The sequence below is a fragment of the Salminus brasiliensis genome, chromosome 17 (assembly GCF_030463535.1).
Source record: "Salminus brasiliensis chromosome 17, fSalBra1.hap2, whole genome shotgun sequence".
Lineage (NCBI taxonomy): Eukaryota > Metazoa > Chordata > Actinopteri > Characiformes > Bryconidae > Salminus > Salminus brasiliensis.
This window is the reverse complement of record NC_132894.1, coordinates 33,967,376-33,985,312: the sequence shown is the minus strand read 5'-3', so window position 1 is coordinate 33,985,312 and position 17,937 is coordinate 33,967,376. Positions and strand designations below refer to the sequence as shown.

At 41.8% G+C, this 17,937-nt stretch overlaps 1 protein-coding gene across 1 annotated transcript in view; it reads right to left on the bottom strand.

Annotated features, from left to right (window-relative positions):
* The window catches only part of pcsk6 (proprotein convertase subtilisin/kexin type 6), a 57,839-nt gene that overhangs the window by 18,756 nt on the left and 21,146 nt on the right, over positions 1-17,937 (bottom strand). Inside the window, exons 9-13 of the mRNA XM_072660164.1 lie at positions 14,748-14,848; positions 13,030-13,133; positions 12,583-12,700; positions 3,861-4,049; positions 100-236 (exon numbers count right to left, since the gene is read on the bottom strand). Of these exons, the coding sequence (XP_072516265.1) occupies positions 100-236; positions 3,861-4,049; positions 12,583-12,700; positions 13,030-13,133; positions 14,748-14,848 (649 nt within the window). The remainder of the gene's footprint in view (positions 1-99; positions 237-3,860; positions 4,050-12,582; positions 12,701-13,029; positions 13,134-14,747; positions 14,849-17,937) is intronic.

Genomic DNA, 17,937 nt, shown 5'->3' with positions numbered 1-17,937 from the left:
GCAATGACAGAGACACATTCTGCCTATTACAGTCAGTGGAGCATCAACGATCATGAGTCTGATGCTGCTATTTAAAGGTGTAATCGCTGTACGTCTTACCTAGAACCTCTGGGTTGCGAAGCTGAGAGGGAGAGTCGGATATTTCTAGGGTCCACGTGCCCTCTGCCTTCTCACCCCAGCAGTGCACAGTCATGAACTCCCAGTTCCTGAAGCCCTCGTTGGAGTTATCGAAGAACCTGGGAGACAAACGGGGGGAATAACCCATTCGGGTCATTAATAATTTCCATGCTGAGAACGACTTGTCAATCAGAGTCCTGATCTTTATTATCCAGCTGAGCTAGGGGCATAAAAATGACCACTTGCTTCCTAACAGGAAGTTCCTTACAAATGTTTTCCTCCATGTGCGAAAGTTTAGTGTTCGCTGTGTGACGTTTGTATTTGAATGAAGTTGAACTCTTTCAACTCTTTCAGCAGCTTTCTCTATTGAAATGAACAGAAAGCAGAGAGGCAAAGTGGCGAGTGGACACATACTGTATCTGCCAATTCTGTTACATCAGCTAACATTACCCACAATGGCTAACATCTCGTTGAGTGATGGGGTTAGAAGGAGGGCCATCCTACGCACCCAAAGCCAATTGTGCTCTCCTGGACTCCCAGTCATGGATGTATGTCAATCTTTCTTTGATAGATCCAACACTTAAGAGAGTTGCTCCAGTCAAGCTAAGTTCAGGATTAGGTATGGATCACACCCATTAATGCTGAAAGGTAAAAGTGCCATTTAAAAAAGTAGCATTTCTGAGCATTTCACTGACCCTGGAACGAAGTGAAAACAATACTTCAGTTTATAACAGCAACTTTCATTCATTCAGCTCTACCGGGGGAACCCAGTTATAATCCTGACGGTTTCGCATTCACATCGCTGCACCGCTGTGCATTAGGGTTATCACAAAGCCAGTGTGGATGTGCTTTGGTAATACACATCATTAGTTCTCGTCCTCTATATCCGTTCAGCATCCCGGATCCTCCACAGGCTTCAGGTTCATCACCCACCCCCACCCCTAACTGAAAGAATGCAGATGAGAGGCAAGCTTCGTGGAGCTCCTGGGGTTGCAGTGCTCACTTTGAACTTGGTACTCTTAGATCATTGTGAACCATTTCTGAGGCCAATCTGTCATTTTCTTGCAGTTTCTGAAACTGCGTCTTTTGCTGTTTTCAAGGCACTCTTTTTTTAGGTATTCATGTAGGCCACACAAAGACACACATAAACACACTATACCCTACATGCTACTCAACAATCAGAATGCCTATAACCCTTTCACAAGTGAGTCTGTAACCCTCTAACAAGTTCTGCACGAGCTCTTTTGGCATGAGCGCAGCTGGAGCTCTGGAGTGTGACCATTACACAACCACAGCTCAGCTGTACGTCATCTGTAGAACCGTTCGAGAGAATCAGAAAGCTAGCATATCAGCAACATGTCATGTTTTTTGGCATGTTCTAATACCGTAGTGAGTCTTCAGGACTTCTGACTCATGTATTCACTGGAACTGACAAATACAGTGCTGTAAAATATCACTGTTAAGACATGAGTTACATGGAAAGTTTGTCATGCGTTAGATACAGTTCCACCTTAAAAGAGCACTGCAGTGGGGCTCAGAGTGGCTCGGGGGTCTAATTCGTTGCCTCTTTGGCCCAGGGGGCGCAAGTTTGAATCTTGGCCTGGAGTCTGAGAGAGCACAATTGGCCGCTCTCTCCCTATTCGGGTGGATGCGGCTCTCTCCACTCCTCGTTCTTGAAGCGAAGTTGGTCAACACAAGTGTCTGTTTGCTGCTGCGGTGGAGCTGGGGACCCAGGAGTTCAAAAAAGGCGGTGGCTGGCTTTGCATGTATCAGAGGAAACGTGTGTTAGGTCGTCGTAGTGTCAGAAGCATTGCTAGTGCTAGGGGGACTTACTGATGGGTGGGTTAATTGGCAGCATGAAATTGGGAGAAAGAAGTAAACAATTGACAAACAGATTTATTAAAAAAAGCTCTATTTAAGGTGGAACGAAAAGTTTCAGTAAGAAGCTGGTGAATAATTTGATGGCAGAAATGCTACACTAAGGTTCTGTTGGTTCAATTACCAGAAGCACAGTCGGCTGTTTATATTTTAAGCATGCTTCCTCAGAACACACTGAGCTCAAACGAGCAGGGCAGCAGTGTGCGACCGGTAAGACTGACAAATTTACATGGATTAACACAGGTGTTGATGTGTTTTGGCACTGTTTTGGGGACACACTGTTTTCTGAGGAAAGCAAAAAGATTAGGTAAACTAGTCGGCTTAAAGCTGATTGCTGCTTCACGTTCGAAGCTGACTGTTCTACACCAGACATTCCAATCCCACGGGTGGGATCATGCCAACCAGGGACCAGCTTCAGCAAACCACTGGTGGGACCGTACTTGCGAAAGAGTTAAAGGGTTCTATAGGTTGGCCTGAGCTTTTCTAAATCACTGAGGGAGAATGAGTCAGTCAGTATGAGCTGGGCCTGAATGTGCCTAACAGAAGAGACTCCTATCCAGAGCACCACCCCCCCATCTATCCGCCCACCCTTAACGCAATACAAATGCTTTTGCTGGCAAAGCGCAGATGGCACATGAAGAATGCTCTTTCCACAGGCCAGGCTGCACATAGAAGCATTACGCTAAGCCCATGGGCGAAGATGGAAGCGAAAAGTACGATCTGCAAACACTAATAAATACACTCAAAACAGGGGGAGCCCCATTAGCCTGTCATCTCCCGTCATGTTTGTAATGGCTAAAGCGAGCTTTTCAGGGGAGGTAATTGTGCGGAGGAGCAATTCGGCAGGTCTCCCCATTCCTGTGCGGTAAATAATGACTGGAAGTGTCACAACAAAAAAAGCACAGCGAGGCGATATATCGAGACAGCGGGACGCGGAGACAGCCATTTCAAGTTAACTAGCATTGTTACCATCAACAAGAAGGCAAAGACACAGCAGTATTTTTCATTTCTTCAGGCAACAGTGCTTGAAGTGGAAGGCGGAAGATTTCCCCTGATAAACAACGAAGACGAAAAGATCTAACGACAAATCCAAAATCCGTAAGTTTGCGAGTGAGTGGTAAAGAGAGAGGGTGCGTGTGTTTTATTCATGAACGGCTGCCAGAATAACAATCAGTGTCCCTCAAAGCTTATAAAAGTATCCGGTGCAGTCCTGAGAGAATACCAAGCTAAGAGAAGAGGCAGGAGATCATCAGGAGGAATGAACAGGAGATCAAAACCACTGTGTGTGAGGGTGTGAGTGACAGAGATATGCTCCACACCTGACAGGAGCTACAGCGGCCAGATCAGACTCAGACTTAAGCCTGTGCGCAATCTGACTGAATATACTGATTCTAGGGGAAAGGACTGGAGTGAAAAAGAGTCAGTGTCATAACGCAGCCTCAAGATGACACATATAGAAGAGTACACATAGGTCAAAAGACAGTGTGTCTCCATCTATTAGAAGCAAACTATCTGTTGATTTCTGTACCTGTAGATACCGACCAGCCAATTTCACTGTTTCCTCTGAAATCAATGTCATTAATAGGTCATTGGTTGCCCCTATGCTGCAGTGACACCCTCTATTGTTCTGGGAAGGCAGGTGAGGGCAGGTACTGATGTTGGATGATCAGATGGATCTCTATCACTCCAGAGAACACAGTTCCACTGCTCCACAGACCAATACCGGTGGGCTTTATACCCCTCTAGAAGACACTTCTATTGGACATGGTGAACCCAAAACCAACAGCAACCTTGTTTTTGGCAACCTTGACTTTTAAGAGGTAAGTCACCCATCAGCTGATATGTGTGTCTAAAGTGCAAGTCACCTTTTGGCCAGCAGCTGGGACCGTGTCCCTGAAGGTGAGATGAGGCTGATCTCTAGGTCTCCCCTGCGCGGGTGAACGATGAGCACTCGTACCACCACATGTTCCAGAAAGACCACCTGCTGCTCTGGCAGATCTCTGCAACCTGTGGTGCTGATGCTGGCGTTCAGCTTCTGGTCCGGCCGGATGTACCTGCAGAGGGACAGAGAGATACCAGCAATGGGCAGCTCTGCTTGCTTTTTTTAGGGCGAGACACAACTAATGAGATACATTAAAAAGACTTGCTGGCTTTTGTTGATTTGCTATCCCTCAGTGGAATCGCAGAATAATCACAGGCAGGAAAAAAGATGGTGAGCTGTCATATGATTCAATCATCATAAATCTCTTGGTTGTTTATGGATGTGCTTACATTTCAGATGAATACAAGTTTCAAAATATGTGATGCCCTCCTATTTAAGCACCATTATATTCATGCTTTATGCAACTTTTACGTATGAAAAGTAGTACAGAATTAAAATGTGTCAGGATGAAAAACAAACAACAAATGAGGTAGCTGTCTCAATCCAAATACATAATATACTTTATATAACCTTAAAAACCTATAACATTAAAAGCAGATGTTTTAATGGCCATATACTACATACTCCAATCCAAGGACTGGTATATTAGCAGTTGTATATTATTAAAAAAGCAACTGTTACACATTCAAATGCAACATTCAGATATAAAATAGCAGAAGTGGTCAGTCACATCCAGCCCTGGAAACAGGGAAAGGATAGCAATTAACAGAGGAAAGCAAAATAGGGCCAGCATCACCTAACATCAGGCTTATTAGCCCACAATTGTAGAAAAAATAACTCAACTAAGGATATAAACCACCATTTGCAATTTCAATGTGGGTGTTTTTGCAGCTCATTAGGTTCAATTTGTGCTCATCTGGTTGGTCAGTTAGAGTGAATTTAGGGGCTCTTTTGAGCCCAAACTCTTGTTTCCAGGGAGCTGAATCATATTAATGGCTTGATATCATAAACAAGGACCAACGCTTTTATGACTACGTCGATGAACAACAAAGCACAGATGGCAGCAGAGTGAGTCAATTGAGGCTTGGATCCTTATTCAAATCGCAATTCAGATCCAGGCACCATCCAGATCTCTGTGGGTGAGCTTTATGAATACACAGATTCCTGCCTTCTCTAAAAACTGACATTCATGGCTAAAGTGGTTTGAAGCAGAGGGGCTACTCGCTCGCTGGCCTCCTTCAGTGCCAAGACACTTGAGCAGCACCTGGCAGGAGACAAAGCAGCAAAAGGCCATCTCTGTGGAGACCAAATATTTTTGTTCGCTCGCCTGGCTCGCATCATAGGTTTAGTGTAATAGGTAATCTGAGGAACTTGTGATGGGTCTGTTTGGGACACTTGACTTTTGAAGCCCAGACTTTAGGAAGGTTAGAACCTATTTCAGTCTCCTGCAAATCCTCTGAGATTGGTTACAAGAACCAAGATAAAACTGTGTTCTAGGCTAAGGAGATCAAAAGGAAAAGCCTTTGAGGCTGCAGTTCAGTCCAAGGCAGGAACTGGGTTTGAGGAACTGCAGCAAAAATAATACAGAAAGCTCTGTGTAGTTCCAGACTGTAGTCCATCATTCTCATTACTGCTGTGACACTGACTGACACGGCGGTGGTGTGTTAGTGTGTGTTGTGCTTGTAGAGGTAGATCAGATACCCACAGGTGCCCACAAGATGCTGCCCACAGGATGCTGCTCACAGGGCGCTGCTCACAGGGCGCTGCCCACAGGACGTAGCTTACAGGACGTAGCTTACAGGACGTTGGCAAAATATTTCTGGACCATTCTCAGTCTAGCAGTGACGCTGAGGTGTATAAGCACTTCAACAGCTCTGTTGCGTCTGATCCACTCGTACCACCAGCGCAACACACACTACTAACAGACCACCGCCACCATGTCAGTCAGTGTCACTGCAGTGCTGAGAATGCTGACCCACCACTCAAATACTACAGTCTGCTCTGTGGTGGTCAGTCCTGTGGGGTCCTGAGCATTGAATAACAAGGTGAAAGAAGACTAATAAAGTTAGTAGAGTAACAGATGAACTACAGTCTGTAATGATATAACTATGAACTGCTCCTATACGAAACGTAAAGCTGATATAATGGGCCAAGGTCATGCCAAACTATGGGTGGTCATAATATTCTGAGATGACTGTGTAAAATTTTGGAAATCAAACTGAATCTTGACCTAAGAATTCAAAACAAATTGTTAAACCTGAAAAAACAGCATGTGTATAATTTTACCTAGAAATATTACACCACATTACACTGTAATCACAAATGTCAGCAATGACATGCTTACAGAGTGACATTGGGATGGCGAACATAATAACTGTAATCACAAAAAAATTCAGGTCCCTTATCTAATCAATCCCCAAGAGGGGTTCGACTTGCGGCATGCAGGCATTCCATTTTTCACCGCTTCACAGGATTTCACAATACTGAAGGGTGCCGATGGAAAATCAATAGGTGTCTGCTCCGGCCTAATGAGATTCAAAGCGTGACCTGAGATGAGCTTTCGGCCCAACCTAACTGCCTCTCACAAGCCACACCATCGCTATAAATAAAAGCCCAATCATCGATCAATACCGGTGGCAGCAACAGCTACGCAAACAGCCTCCAAAGCCATGCTGAAGGAGGTGGTGGGAATTGTTTTATTTTCTACAGATGCTACTGAGACAGACTGCAGTTGTGAGGGATTACAAAAGACAGTGAATTTGTTTGGTACAAGCTGGCTGGTGTACTGAGATTAATATAATTATTTTGCTTAAGGCGATGAAGTTTAGTTGTAAAGAACATACACTTTCAGATACTGTCAGATGGCCGAGATAAAGGTCAAGGTAACAGAGACTCCTTTACCTTGTTAACTTAGTTATTTAAGTAGAATCAAAAGTCGAATAAACGACATCTGAGAAAAGGGTAAAGCAATCAGAGCTGCAGTTTTCTAAATTCCCCAGGGAGCCAAGATAAATATTGGCAGGAATCCTCCAGACACTACCTGCCTTTATCTTAAATCACCAATGCGTGACAGCTTTCTTCAAATCATAAAGCGATGGATCGGTGACTGGAAGATAACATACCAAGCAAGTCTGAGAAATAATCATATCAATCAACTTTCACACAATTTCATACATCCGTCTCAGGAATGCTACGCTCAAAGGAAAGAGAAAAATATGAAATATAAAATGATACTGCAAGCCTAAGGCATAACTAACTTGAAAAGGCAATTCCAGCAGTGTGAGTCAAAAGAAAAAGCAAGAGCTCTTAGAAACAGGACCACCCTGAAAAAGCACATCAATCATTGAATGAAACGGGAACAGAGAGAGGTTGTTGAAAGCAAGAAGAAATCCCCAATGCTGAGATAAGGAATTAACTCTTGCAGTGTTCACCGTGTATAACTGGACTGAACTGGTGTTCATTTAACACTTTTAAATTGGATTTTTGTGTGTAGGGACCTACACAGATAAGCGTTAAGGCAAAAGCATTATTCCATGATACCACATACCACGGTATTTAAAAATGTTGATGGTTCTTGGTCTATCTAATACATGGCCAATAAGCTCATCCCCCCATGTGCATTTAAGAGAGCCACAGGGTGGGGGCACAGTGGGTGCTCACTGATTGTTGATGTAACGCTCTGAAAACAGTTGAGGAAAAACAAGCCCACCGTAGTTGTTGTAAGCCCACCGCAAGTTTAGCTAAGCTGAGTTCGACTGAAAAACAGAGCAAGCAAACCTGGACGAACCTGTCAACTAAATGAACCTAAACAACAGTGGAAAACACTCAATCAAGACCATTCATTTGACTCTACGAGGCTTTATCCTCTAAACAGGTGTGATTTGAGCCTCAATTATCTGGAACACAGTCTGTGCTGTGGCGTTTAGCCTGCTAGCTAACTTATCTAGGCCTAGATAGCAGGCCACAAGTCCAAACACAGCAGAACCGGCCTTTCCTTTTCTCCCAACACCAGTCGTGAGTTTTTATGTTCAACACTTGTGTCTGGGCTCAGCAGCTAGCCAGCAGCAGCTGCACTGGGCTGTCCGATACCTGGTGGAGCTGGTAAGGCTAGCTTAGCGACTGGATACAAAACCATGGGAAAAACTTTAAATTCAGCTTCCTGTCCCTACCTTTCAGTAGCGGTCACTCCATCATTAGTCACCAGTTGCTCGAGTCTAAGCGTTTAGAAGTGGGCTTTCAGTCAGACAGATTGGTGAGTGCCTGTTATCCTGCTAACTGAGCTAATGCTAACTAGCTTCTCTCTCCTGATTCAGAGCAGTTTAACATGTGTAATGGTCAGGCTGACACTTTAACATTTATTGAATGATTGAGTTATTGATTTCACTTTGTCATCATGCAAGCAAGGCCCCCACCCCACCCCCAGTAATACCGTATGTGGCTGTATTATTTTAAGATGGTATAACAGCATGGAAAAATGAGACAAAAGGCACTAGTAATGCCACAAGTTTTAAAAGCTGCTATAAAAAATGTACAATACTTGTATCTAAAATGTGCTGCGCTATATCAAGCAAAACAGGACTAATTATGCTTTTTATAATTAAACATCTACGATGATATGCTCAGAAAGGCATCTTATCTATATAACCATTACTCCACCATTTTTAGGAAACATCACAACGCTGAGATGAACACCGACAATATGAGACTAGACTCACTAATCAAGCCCTTATGTGTTTCGAGTTAGCACATACAGCACCACATAACAAAAGAGGCTTTTGTTCCACTGAGGACAGTCAGTGAGGGCTTTGTCAGCAGCTGACTCAGACAGCCAAAATGCAATCAATAGTACCCACATTTACTTTAACAATTGATTCCGTCAACACACATTTCTAGAATGGACGGATGTACTAGGAAAGAAACTACTGCTGAGAACATAGAAGAGGTTGAAACATACCAGCACTCTGGGATACATAAAACAAGTGTGTCAAATAAGGCTGCAAGTCTGTCCAATGAAATGCAATAAAATATCTCTGGAAATGTTTTAGATTATATACAGCTTGCAGGTGCAGGAGGTCTTCTTTTGGCCTATCTGCTTCACATTCATCATACTACCAATAACTGTGAACTGAAACTATGATTTAGGTTAGTTAGATCTGCTATGACCCAAAGAGCATATGCACTCTGAGTGATCCAAAATCTGATCAAGTTTTAGGTCACATTTATGTCTAAAAAAAACTTTCAAGCACCACTGTATCCTAAGCTGACAGGTGGTTCAGTGACCTACAACTCTAACTCTACCTGTCAACTTTCTGTTGTATTCATGATCAATGAATGCTAAAATAAAAGGCCTCGATAAAGTTACTGTTGAGAGAGACGAATCAGACACACTGGATTCAGACCCCCTTTGTTTTGTTTTGAACTTTTGCCATCTGAACCACTGCAACCAAAAATCAAACTAGAGCTCACCAAAACTGCCCTGTGGTGAGCCAGGCATGTTCTCTGTCCCCTAATATTGTGTTTGCTTTTATATATGTTCAGAATAGACTTGGACTTTCATTCCTTGCACAGAAAAACACAACTATGACAGCAAACTCACCTCATTTAGATTGTCAACTACCTTCGAAGTAAGTCAGAAAGTCAGGTCTTTCACCACCTGACCTGTGAAAGAATTGTGATATTGTGGATCTGAACCATAGTTGGGTTGGTTTGCAGTATTAAAACAGTGCAGTGATCGGATGGTTACAGGAATTTGAGGCAGGCCACGTCACCCATTAAGCAACAGAGGAAAAAAAGAAGCGTAAAAGAAGTCAAAAGGAGCAGTGGGAGCACATGGAGATGAGGCTTTTTTCTGTCCTGGCACCGAAGTGGTGGAACGAACCTTCCCCTGGGTGTCCGAACAGCAGAGTCGCTCGCTGTCTTCAAACCCAGACTGAAGACCCTCCTCATCCGTGAGTACTTGGGTGAAGAGTAGAGTATTATGGTCTCCATATTGACTTGTGTTTAGTAGTGTCTAAGCTTAGAGGTATCTTTGAATTTTTAGTCTATTTAAACTAGCTGAGGTTATTCATTGACTAAACAGCGAAGCACTTTTGTAAGTCGCTCTGGAGAAGAGCGTCTGCTGAATGCCATAAATGATAAATCTAAATGTAATTATATCTGTTGCAGATGATCTATCTGCTGCAGGACGAGCCCATTCATTTGGCTTATTGGAACTAGTCTGAAGTTCTGAGCTTGAAGTTGGTGCTGCTGGTAGAAATGCCGTAATATCAGAGGTTTAGTGGACTTTCAGGTGAGAAAACACCCATGTCAAGGTCTGGGTCTTTGACATTCTGAACCTCTAATCAGGGCAGTGGTGGCTCAGCGGCAGAAGCACCGGTCTAGCTGCCACTGTTGGGCCCTTGAGCAAGGCGCTTTACCCTCTCTGTTCCCTGGGCGCAGCAGCAATGGCTACGCAACATTTGTCATAAATCTGGTCCTGTCTCTGAGAGCCAAGAAGGCTTCAGATTTGTCTTTTTTGCTTCATACTTGTTAAAGCAGCTTATCGGCTATTCTTAATGCTTACATCCTAAGCAAAGTTCTGACAACTTTAAAAACGTTCTTTAGGCTGGAAATATTATTATAAGCCAATTTAATCCAACAGGACTAAATTTTCAATCCTGCACATGCACACGTTCTTTATAGTCCCACTCTTTAATACTCGAGCTAGAGTGAGTCTTTTAAGGTCACTCAGCTTCATATCACCCCTCAACAGTCAAACACGTCAAGCTGCTTCACAGTGCGGTGACAGCACATCCTCTGAGGCCAAATGTGAAAGAAAAAAAATCCCTTCCAACACAAGTATCACAGCTTCAATCTGCCCACTAGAGATGTAACAGTTCAAACCGGGGCACCCGAAGCATAGCACAGCATACAAAAGCTGTTTTGAAACAAAGCAACCCGGCTGATTGCTGACATTTCTCTTCTTAACTTCATAAAAGCCAACGGCCCTTGAACTTGTGCCAGGCATCGAGCGCGAACCGGCTTTCGGGTGAGCACATGAACAATTAATTCCCGCTTCTGATGTTTACAACTTTGTCCGTGTTGCGCGAAGCTTCCCAATGACATGGGGACGCATCGTTTCAACACGAGTACACTGATCTCTGACCCAAATAACAAGCAGACTAATCTCGTGTGCGAAAAGAGAAACAGACCGGGTGAACGAGGGGCTCAGCAGGAAACACTCAGACCTTTCATTCTTAAGACTGAGCAGAACATCCATCCTTACTTGTCGATTTGTTTTCCTTCACTTGTGTACAACAACTGCACTGTTTGTGTGCTTTTGTGTGCAGCACTTAGCTGAGATATGTTTAGGATTGCCTCACATTTCAGTCAGCAGCGTGACTCTTCCTGGCTTTACTGTCGTGTTAAAATCTGACAGCGGGCCAATGGGGGGTCTACAATAAAGGAGTCTAAATTCTAAATGAAAACAATAAAGTATAGGACCACCAACCAAACAAAGGGGCCAACTAACTTGTCTTTAAAGCACCTTTCAGGCTTCTTTTTCTAAATGTTGATGTACACATCTTTTAGACTATTTTTTAATAGTACAAGGATTAGCTGGCAACATACAATGTGGACTGAAGCCATGCGCTGACTTATTTACAGGTAATAAAGTCATTCCCAGCTGCATATACATCATGTGATGCTCTTGGGCACATCATCAATGATAGTACCTGGAGTCTTTGGGTCTTCTAACTATCAGACATCCTCAGCCAGTTGTTCCATTCATAGCTGAATTACCAGTGTGAGCCTAAGCAGCCTCCCAAGGATTGTCTCTCTTAATACAGAGCCATCTTGAGGATTTCTCAGCCGCCTCTGTTGTTTCTCTGATGGCTCTTCTCTTGTGCTGTTCTGCGACACCCAGAAGCTATAGGCTTTGGACTGTGAATAGCCAACAAATCTCAGCAAAACCTCTTCAGCTGACTTCAATCGACATACATCTGCTGAACTGTTCTACCAGGTAGGTGTTCTAACAAAAAACAAAAAAACCTGCAATCCTGGTTTAACTGAATTATAATACAATATAATATTATTTAATAATAGAGATATTTTTATATAATTGAATATTTTATATATTTTAATATAAATGATGTGATGATCGGCTGCAACAAACCAATCCAACTTTCCCTTTGTCATGGATAGTGATGTGATATTGTAAACTTTTCCAAACCACACACAGTGCAATGTAAAATCGCAGCCTATAAAACATGCCTCAATTCATTTACTCACCATCTGTAAGTCAGAAGCCTTCATTTCCTTCACTGATGAAACCTTCTAATAAAGTGCATCTTTCACAAAGGTTAAAGTGGGTCATCTTTTCTCTTCCACGTACAGTATTCTTGTTTCAAACTAAAACAGTACCTCCTGCTCTTTGAAGCTTGAGCAGACCCAGAATACAAGCAATGATCTCATAACGCTGCAGCCTGCACTGCTTTCCAATAATGGCCCCGGGAAAAACATAAATCATGATCTGTTATCATCAGATATATGTTGAAATAAAAAAATCACGTAAGATGACTGGAGGGGTTTCCGGTGGCATGTTACGTCTTACTAAAGCTTTAAAAAGACTTCTCAGGATAGGCCTGTAGCAACATGTGTAGATGAATAGATTTGGAAGTACCGTATTTTATGAGACGGGAGACGCAGGGAACAGCGTGTGCTCTCACCTGGTTCTGCGGTCTGATACTCTCGTGCAGGTGTGCTGAGGAGGGACACTTCGCCATTTCTTGGCCTCTAACACCATCGCCTCAGCATCCACCAGACCAAAGCCGTAAAGATGACTGACTAGAGGTTGAACACAGACATGCACACATCAAACAGATCAAACATCAAATAGCCAAATTTGCTTTTTATGAATGCATAATGATACCACAGTCATGCTGGTATTGGCAGATTACTGAATACAACAGTTTCACCTTCAGACAAATGTTTACATTTCAACTATAGAAATAAACACTGCATTTCTCCATAATGATCTTCAGGTAGATTTAGCGTAACTTTCTAAATTTTATAAATGTTAATGTGTCATACTGGCAAATACGTTATCTTTTTCATGGTAATTTAACATTATTATTATTAAATAAATAATAAATAAATAAATATATCAGCTCTACCTTTGTGTCCGGCTGCGTTGGTCTTCCAGTCACTGGCTTTCAGATGAACAGGTCTTGATGTCTTTACCAAAAGATGCTGCACGTCTCTCCAGGTTATTAAAGGACTAAAAAATCAAAAACAAAATTGTACACATTCTAAGAAACAACTTCCCAAATGCTTCAAATCTCACCAAACTTAAAATAGTTTATGTATTTTGGGTTTAATTATCATTTTTCCATGGCATGCTACCAGTCATCTAGTTTGTTTCTATGACTAAAATATTCGATCATTTTTCTTGCCGATATTCAAGTCCAAAAAGGTCCATCCTAGCACCCTGAGAACAATCTGATTTTACAGTACACAATCTAGATAGACCGTTATAGTGTAACAAGCCACTTCACCAGGGCAAAACCTCTTGTTAAAATGTTAATCAAAGCCATGAAATGAAATTCTATTCTGTTCACAGTATGATATTTTCAATACCCCCAGTTTTCTTGGTCCTACTCAATGAAGAACATGGCCTTGAGTTTCTTCTATAAAACTGTTGTGAGCACACTGAATGCAGGCAAAGTGTGTATTATTCATTCACACGGCACAAAAAAATCCAAATGCTGGCAAATATGTTTGGCCATGTCCATACGCAAAAGGTTCTGCTATTCATCTCAGTCCCATGAATCAAAAAATATATCTGTAACATTTAGAGGCTTGTTGACAACCAATAAGCCAAATTTGCATTGCAATATCAGTGTGCAGCCAAGGTTCCTGCTCAAGTTCTGATTACCTGGCTCAGGTAGCCTGGTTAGCTTGTCAGATAGAAGAAAAATGTGGACTGGCAGGGAGTCCTCAGAGAATGCTCTTGGATGCAGTTACTGGCATCATTTCTTTAAGGATGCTATGCTTGGCATGAACAATATGAACAGCAAAGCTCTTAACAATTAAATATACAGGATATATATGATCATAGCAGCAGGCCTTTTTTTAAATGTCCACAGAAGAAACGGCACAAACTCTTAAATATAATGTGCACAATCACAAAGACCAAAGTGAGAACGTTAGAAGATACCGGACTTCTCTGGAGTCAACACCTTTTTCAGCCACTGTGATTGTGCAACCCCAAAGTGAAGGCCATAGCCTAATGCACAAAAAACTACATCTAAAAGTCTTACTCAACAGAGAATTCTTCGAAATGATGCCAAGGATTAATAAAACATGGCAGTGGAGAAAAGGAACTCTATTGTGCAGTGCAGAGAGTCAAAGCCAGACTACAAAATAAGGCACAAAAGAAAATAATACAAAAAGTTCAATCCACGCTCCTCTCTAATGACTGTTTGAAAACACAGTGCTTAAAAGTATTTAACTGAAATGACTATAGCGACTTTTGTGCTCTTATTAGAGATGATAATTAGCTTGTTTCTATGATAACTTGCTTCATCCAGCATGCTCTACCAATTAGCTCAGATCTTAACCACAGCATTCATTTCATTTAAGCTGTCTAAATATCAACAATGAAAGTCCCCAAAAGAACCCCTTTAAACATGCTCCACAGATTACACAACTAGGGCTTAGCCACAGTTGCACGGTCATGTACATAGAACTGTTCCTTCCAGAGTTTAACAGACTGCATCACTTTCCAAAACCAAAAAGAAAGAGGACAGAGAGAGGGTGAAGCAGCTGAGGGATACGGAGGGAAAGACCGTGACTGAGAAAGAGAGAGAGAGAAACAGAAAACTGAACTCACTTGGCCTCTAGTGCAAGAGCAATGACCCCGGCCACCATGGGTGCGGACACTGATGTCCCGGTGTGGCCATCCGTGCAGCGCTGCCGTAGGTCTGTGGTAACCTGACACAAAAACAGATGGAGAATTGATAGATACTGATATATGTAAGGTGTCCCTGCTCATATCGTTTAAATCAATGACTGTAGAAAACAAGGATGTCGTGATCCCATTCCCGCATGTTCTATAGAAATGAAGCCAAAACTGTCTGCCATGTTCTCAAATTTTACAACCAAAGCCTGTGCAGTAGAGACCAAAGGCAGACCCAGACACGCCTACTAATTTGGTAGACCCGTCCCATTCTCCCAGACCAAGTGTGTCTCAGAGCTCCTTCACTGAGCTTCCAGCGGAGAAGCAGAGCGGATTTCCCCCTGGATTCCCAGTTGGTCTGGTATATGGGCGCTCCATCAGAGAATCCATGCTTTCTTCAGTCATTGGTTTTAATGAACAACCAGCGGCCAGCCCACTGCACTGTCCACATCAGACTGAGCTAAGTGGTGCCCACCAGATAAACAATATGCTTTTCTGATGTTTTTTTTTTTTATGTTTGCCATTTCACACATGCTTCTTAAGTTAACAACAGGATATGCTAGGCTAATGTTGCTAATAAACCATTATTCATTATTATTTTGTATCTACTATGAATTATTTAGAATTCATTAGATATTATTCATTAGCCATTATGAATGTGTCAGTAACTACTATACATTATTTGGTGTCTACTATTAATTATTCATGGATCACTATAAATTATTCAGTAACCATTATGAATTAATTAATATTTACAATGAGTTATTCAGTAATCATTATGAATTACTAATTTATTTGCTTCAAAAATCGATCTAAAAAGCTACACTTTATTTAAACATGTAGGCTAAAACTAGAACTCCATTCAGCTCTGCAGGAAAGATTATTTCTGTGCACAAAACCACATAATTTTTTCTGCGTGAAACAAATCTTTTCAGATCTGGGTGCGTTTAAAGAGCGTTGAGACACATTGTTGGGTGCGTATTTGCCGAGATAAGATTGGTGATGGCCCAAGTCCATCGTTTGTTAGCAACATCAGCCCAGCAGCTCCTGTTCTAATCTAAAAACGAAACTCAGGATATCAAACAAGTCCTGGCTGATCAACTACAGCTGGGAAAAGTGGCAAATCAAGTTCATGTGATGTTTGTTTGCGAAATTACTCTTTTAAGTTCTTTCCTAGGTTAGACCACATTGTCGGTCAAGTGTGGAGACAAGTGAGGCTCAAAAAAAAAAAACATCTAGCCTGAAGAGTCAATCTACTGCATCACTTATTCACTTAAGCAGAAATCCAACATTTGTCCAATCACCTCGGCCAAGCAAACTAATACTGACCGCATTTCTGACCACTGCCAATCCCTTGTTGGAAGGCTGCGTTCCACAGGTGGTTTTGATTAGGGTGAATCTTTAAGGTCAGAACAGGTAAATCCAATTAGTTTGAAATCCTGGCAGAGATGAACCCAAGTAGGTCCTTTATTTTGAGGTGAACAATCAAGCTTGTTTTCTTCTCAAATCTAATTAAAAGAAAGGTTGGGGTAAACGAGGGCTTCTATGGACCTGCATGTAAGGCTGGAATGCTTGTATCTGTGTGCTGGTGAATACTTCATAAAGCTTGTCTGTTTGCTTTTTATCCTAGCCTTCCTCTACCCACAGAACCCTGCTGGTAACCCGCAGGCAAAGAGGATGTGCATGTGTTTGGTGTGTGTTTGAGCTCGTGTGTGTGAGAAACCAAACCTCAGCATGACAACACTTGGTTTGTTTAACAAAGTAAGCACGGATGGGTCAGCTGCAGTGACCGTAACCTCACGGAAAGAAGAGTCTTGCTAAACTCCTGAACTCTGTGTGGCCTGCTGGAGGAGGTGTACTCACTATAACAACATTAGGAATACCAGGTGAAACACAGAGACACACCTGCACACTTATTTAAACTGTCACTCATTACAATAATTGCGCCGGAATAAATTTGAAGCTTCAAGAATGTACTAAGGCTGAGATCAAAAGCAAGCTCTGAAGGTCTTCCTGACTGGAGGACGCCAAAACCGCAGCACACTTGCACATTATCTTATAGCTTTACCAACCTTAAAAATAAAGATTGAAAATATGGGCTTAACCCAGCTCCCTTAAACGTTCCTTGGATGTTTGTTTTTTTTGACTGTTAGCCAGATGAAATATTTATCCTGCATCTTTGGAGCTTATCTTCTCATTGCACCAATAGATGTTTGGGGAAAAAGACAAACCAAACAAAGCACATGAGCCATCTCAGATATGTTTGTGTTGTAATAAACCTACACAAGAAAAGGCTGTGTCTGAGGGTGGAGGGGTTGGCGGGGCTTGGAGGGCAAAGGACTGATGGATGGAAGGTGACTGCTCTTTGGCAGGAGAATATCATTCCTGGTTCCAGCAATCATTAAAAACAATATGATACAGGGGGGTGGAGAAAGAATGGGAGAGAAAAAGAGAGCTAAGCAAACAAAAAGGCGTGTTTGTGGTAAGAAAAGTGACTGAACGAGGTGATGCAAATGAAGAGCATGTAAATAGTGAACAGTCACCTAAAAATTCTCAATTAATGACACCACTGCTAGTATTCTTAATCCCGTAAACCCTAGTCTTATTTTGATATTTAATTTTATTATTATTATTATTGATCAACTGTTGTGAATTATTTCATATTTACAGTCATTTGCAGAATTTTTCAGCATCCACTATGAATTATTCAGTATATACTATAAATTATTCAGTAACCATTATAAATGATTCAATATGCATTAGGAATTATTCAGTAGCCACTATAAATGTATCAGCAATGACTATACATTATTTGGTATTTACTATGAATTATTCAGTAACCATTACGAATTATTCAGTGTCCACAATTAATGAGTTATTTAGTATGTACTAGTGTTTATTATCTACTATAATTTATTCAGTAGTATATACTGTTCAGTATATAACAAATTATTCAGTAACCATTATGAATTACTCAGTAACGATTAAGAATCATTCATTAATTACAACAAAACTAATATGTACCTTTTGTCATTTAAGGCTGACGAGGGTTGAATGTTAAGGTATGGACCCATATCAAAGGCTCCTGAAGTTCAAACTGTTTAATGCCACTTCATGGCATTAT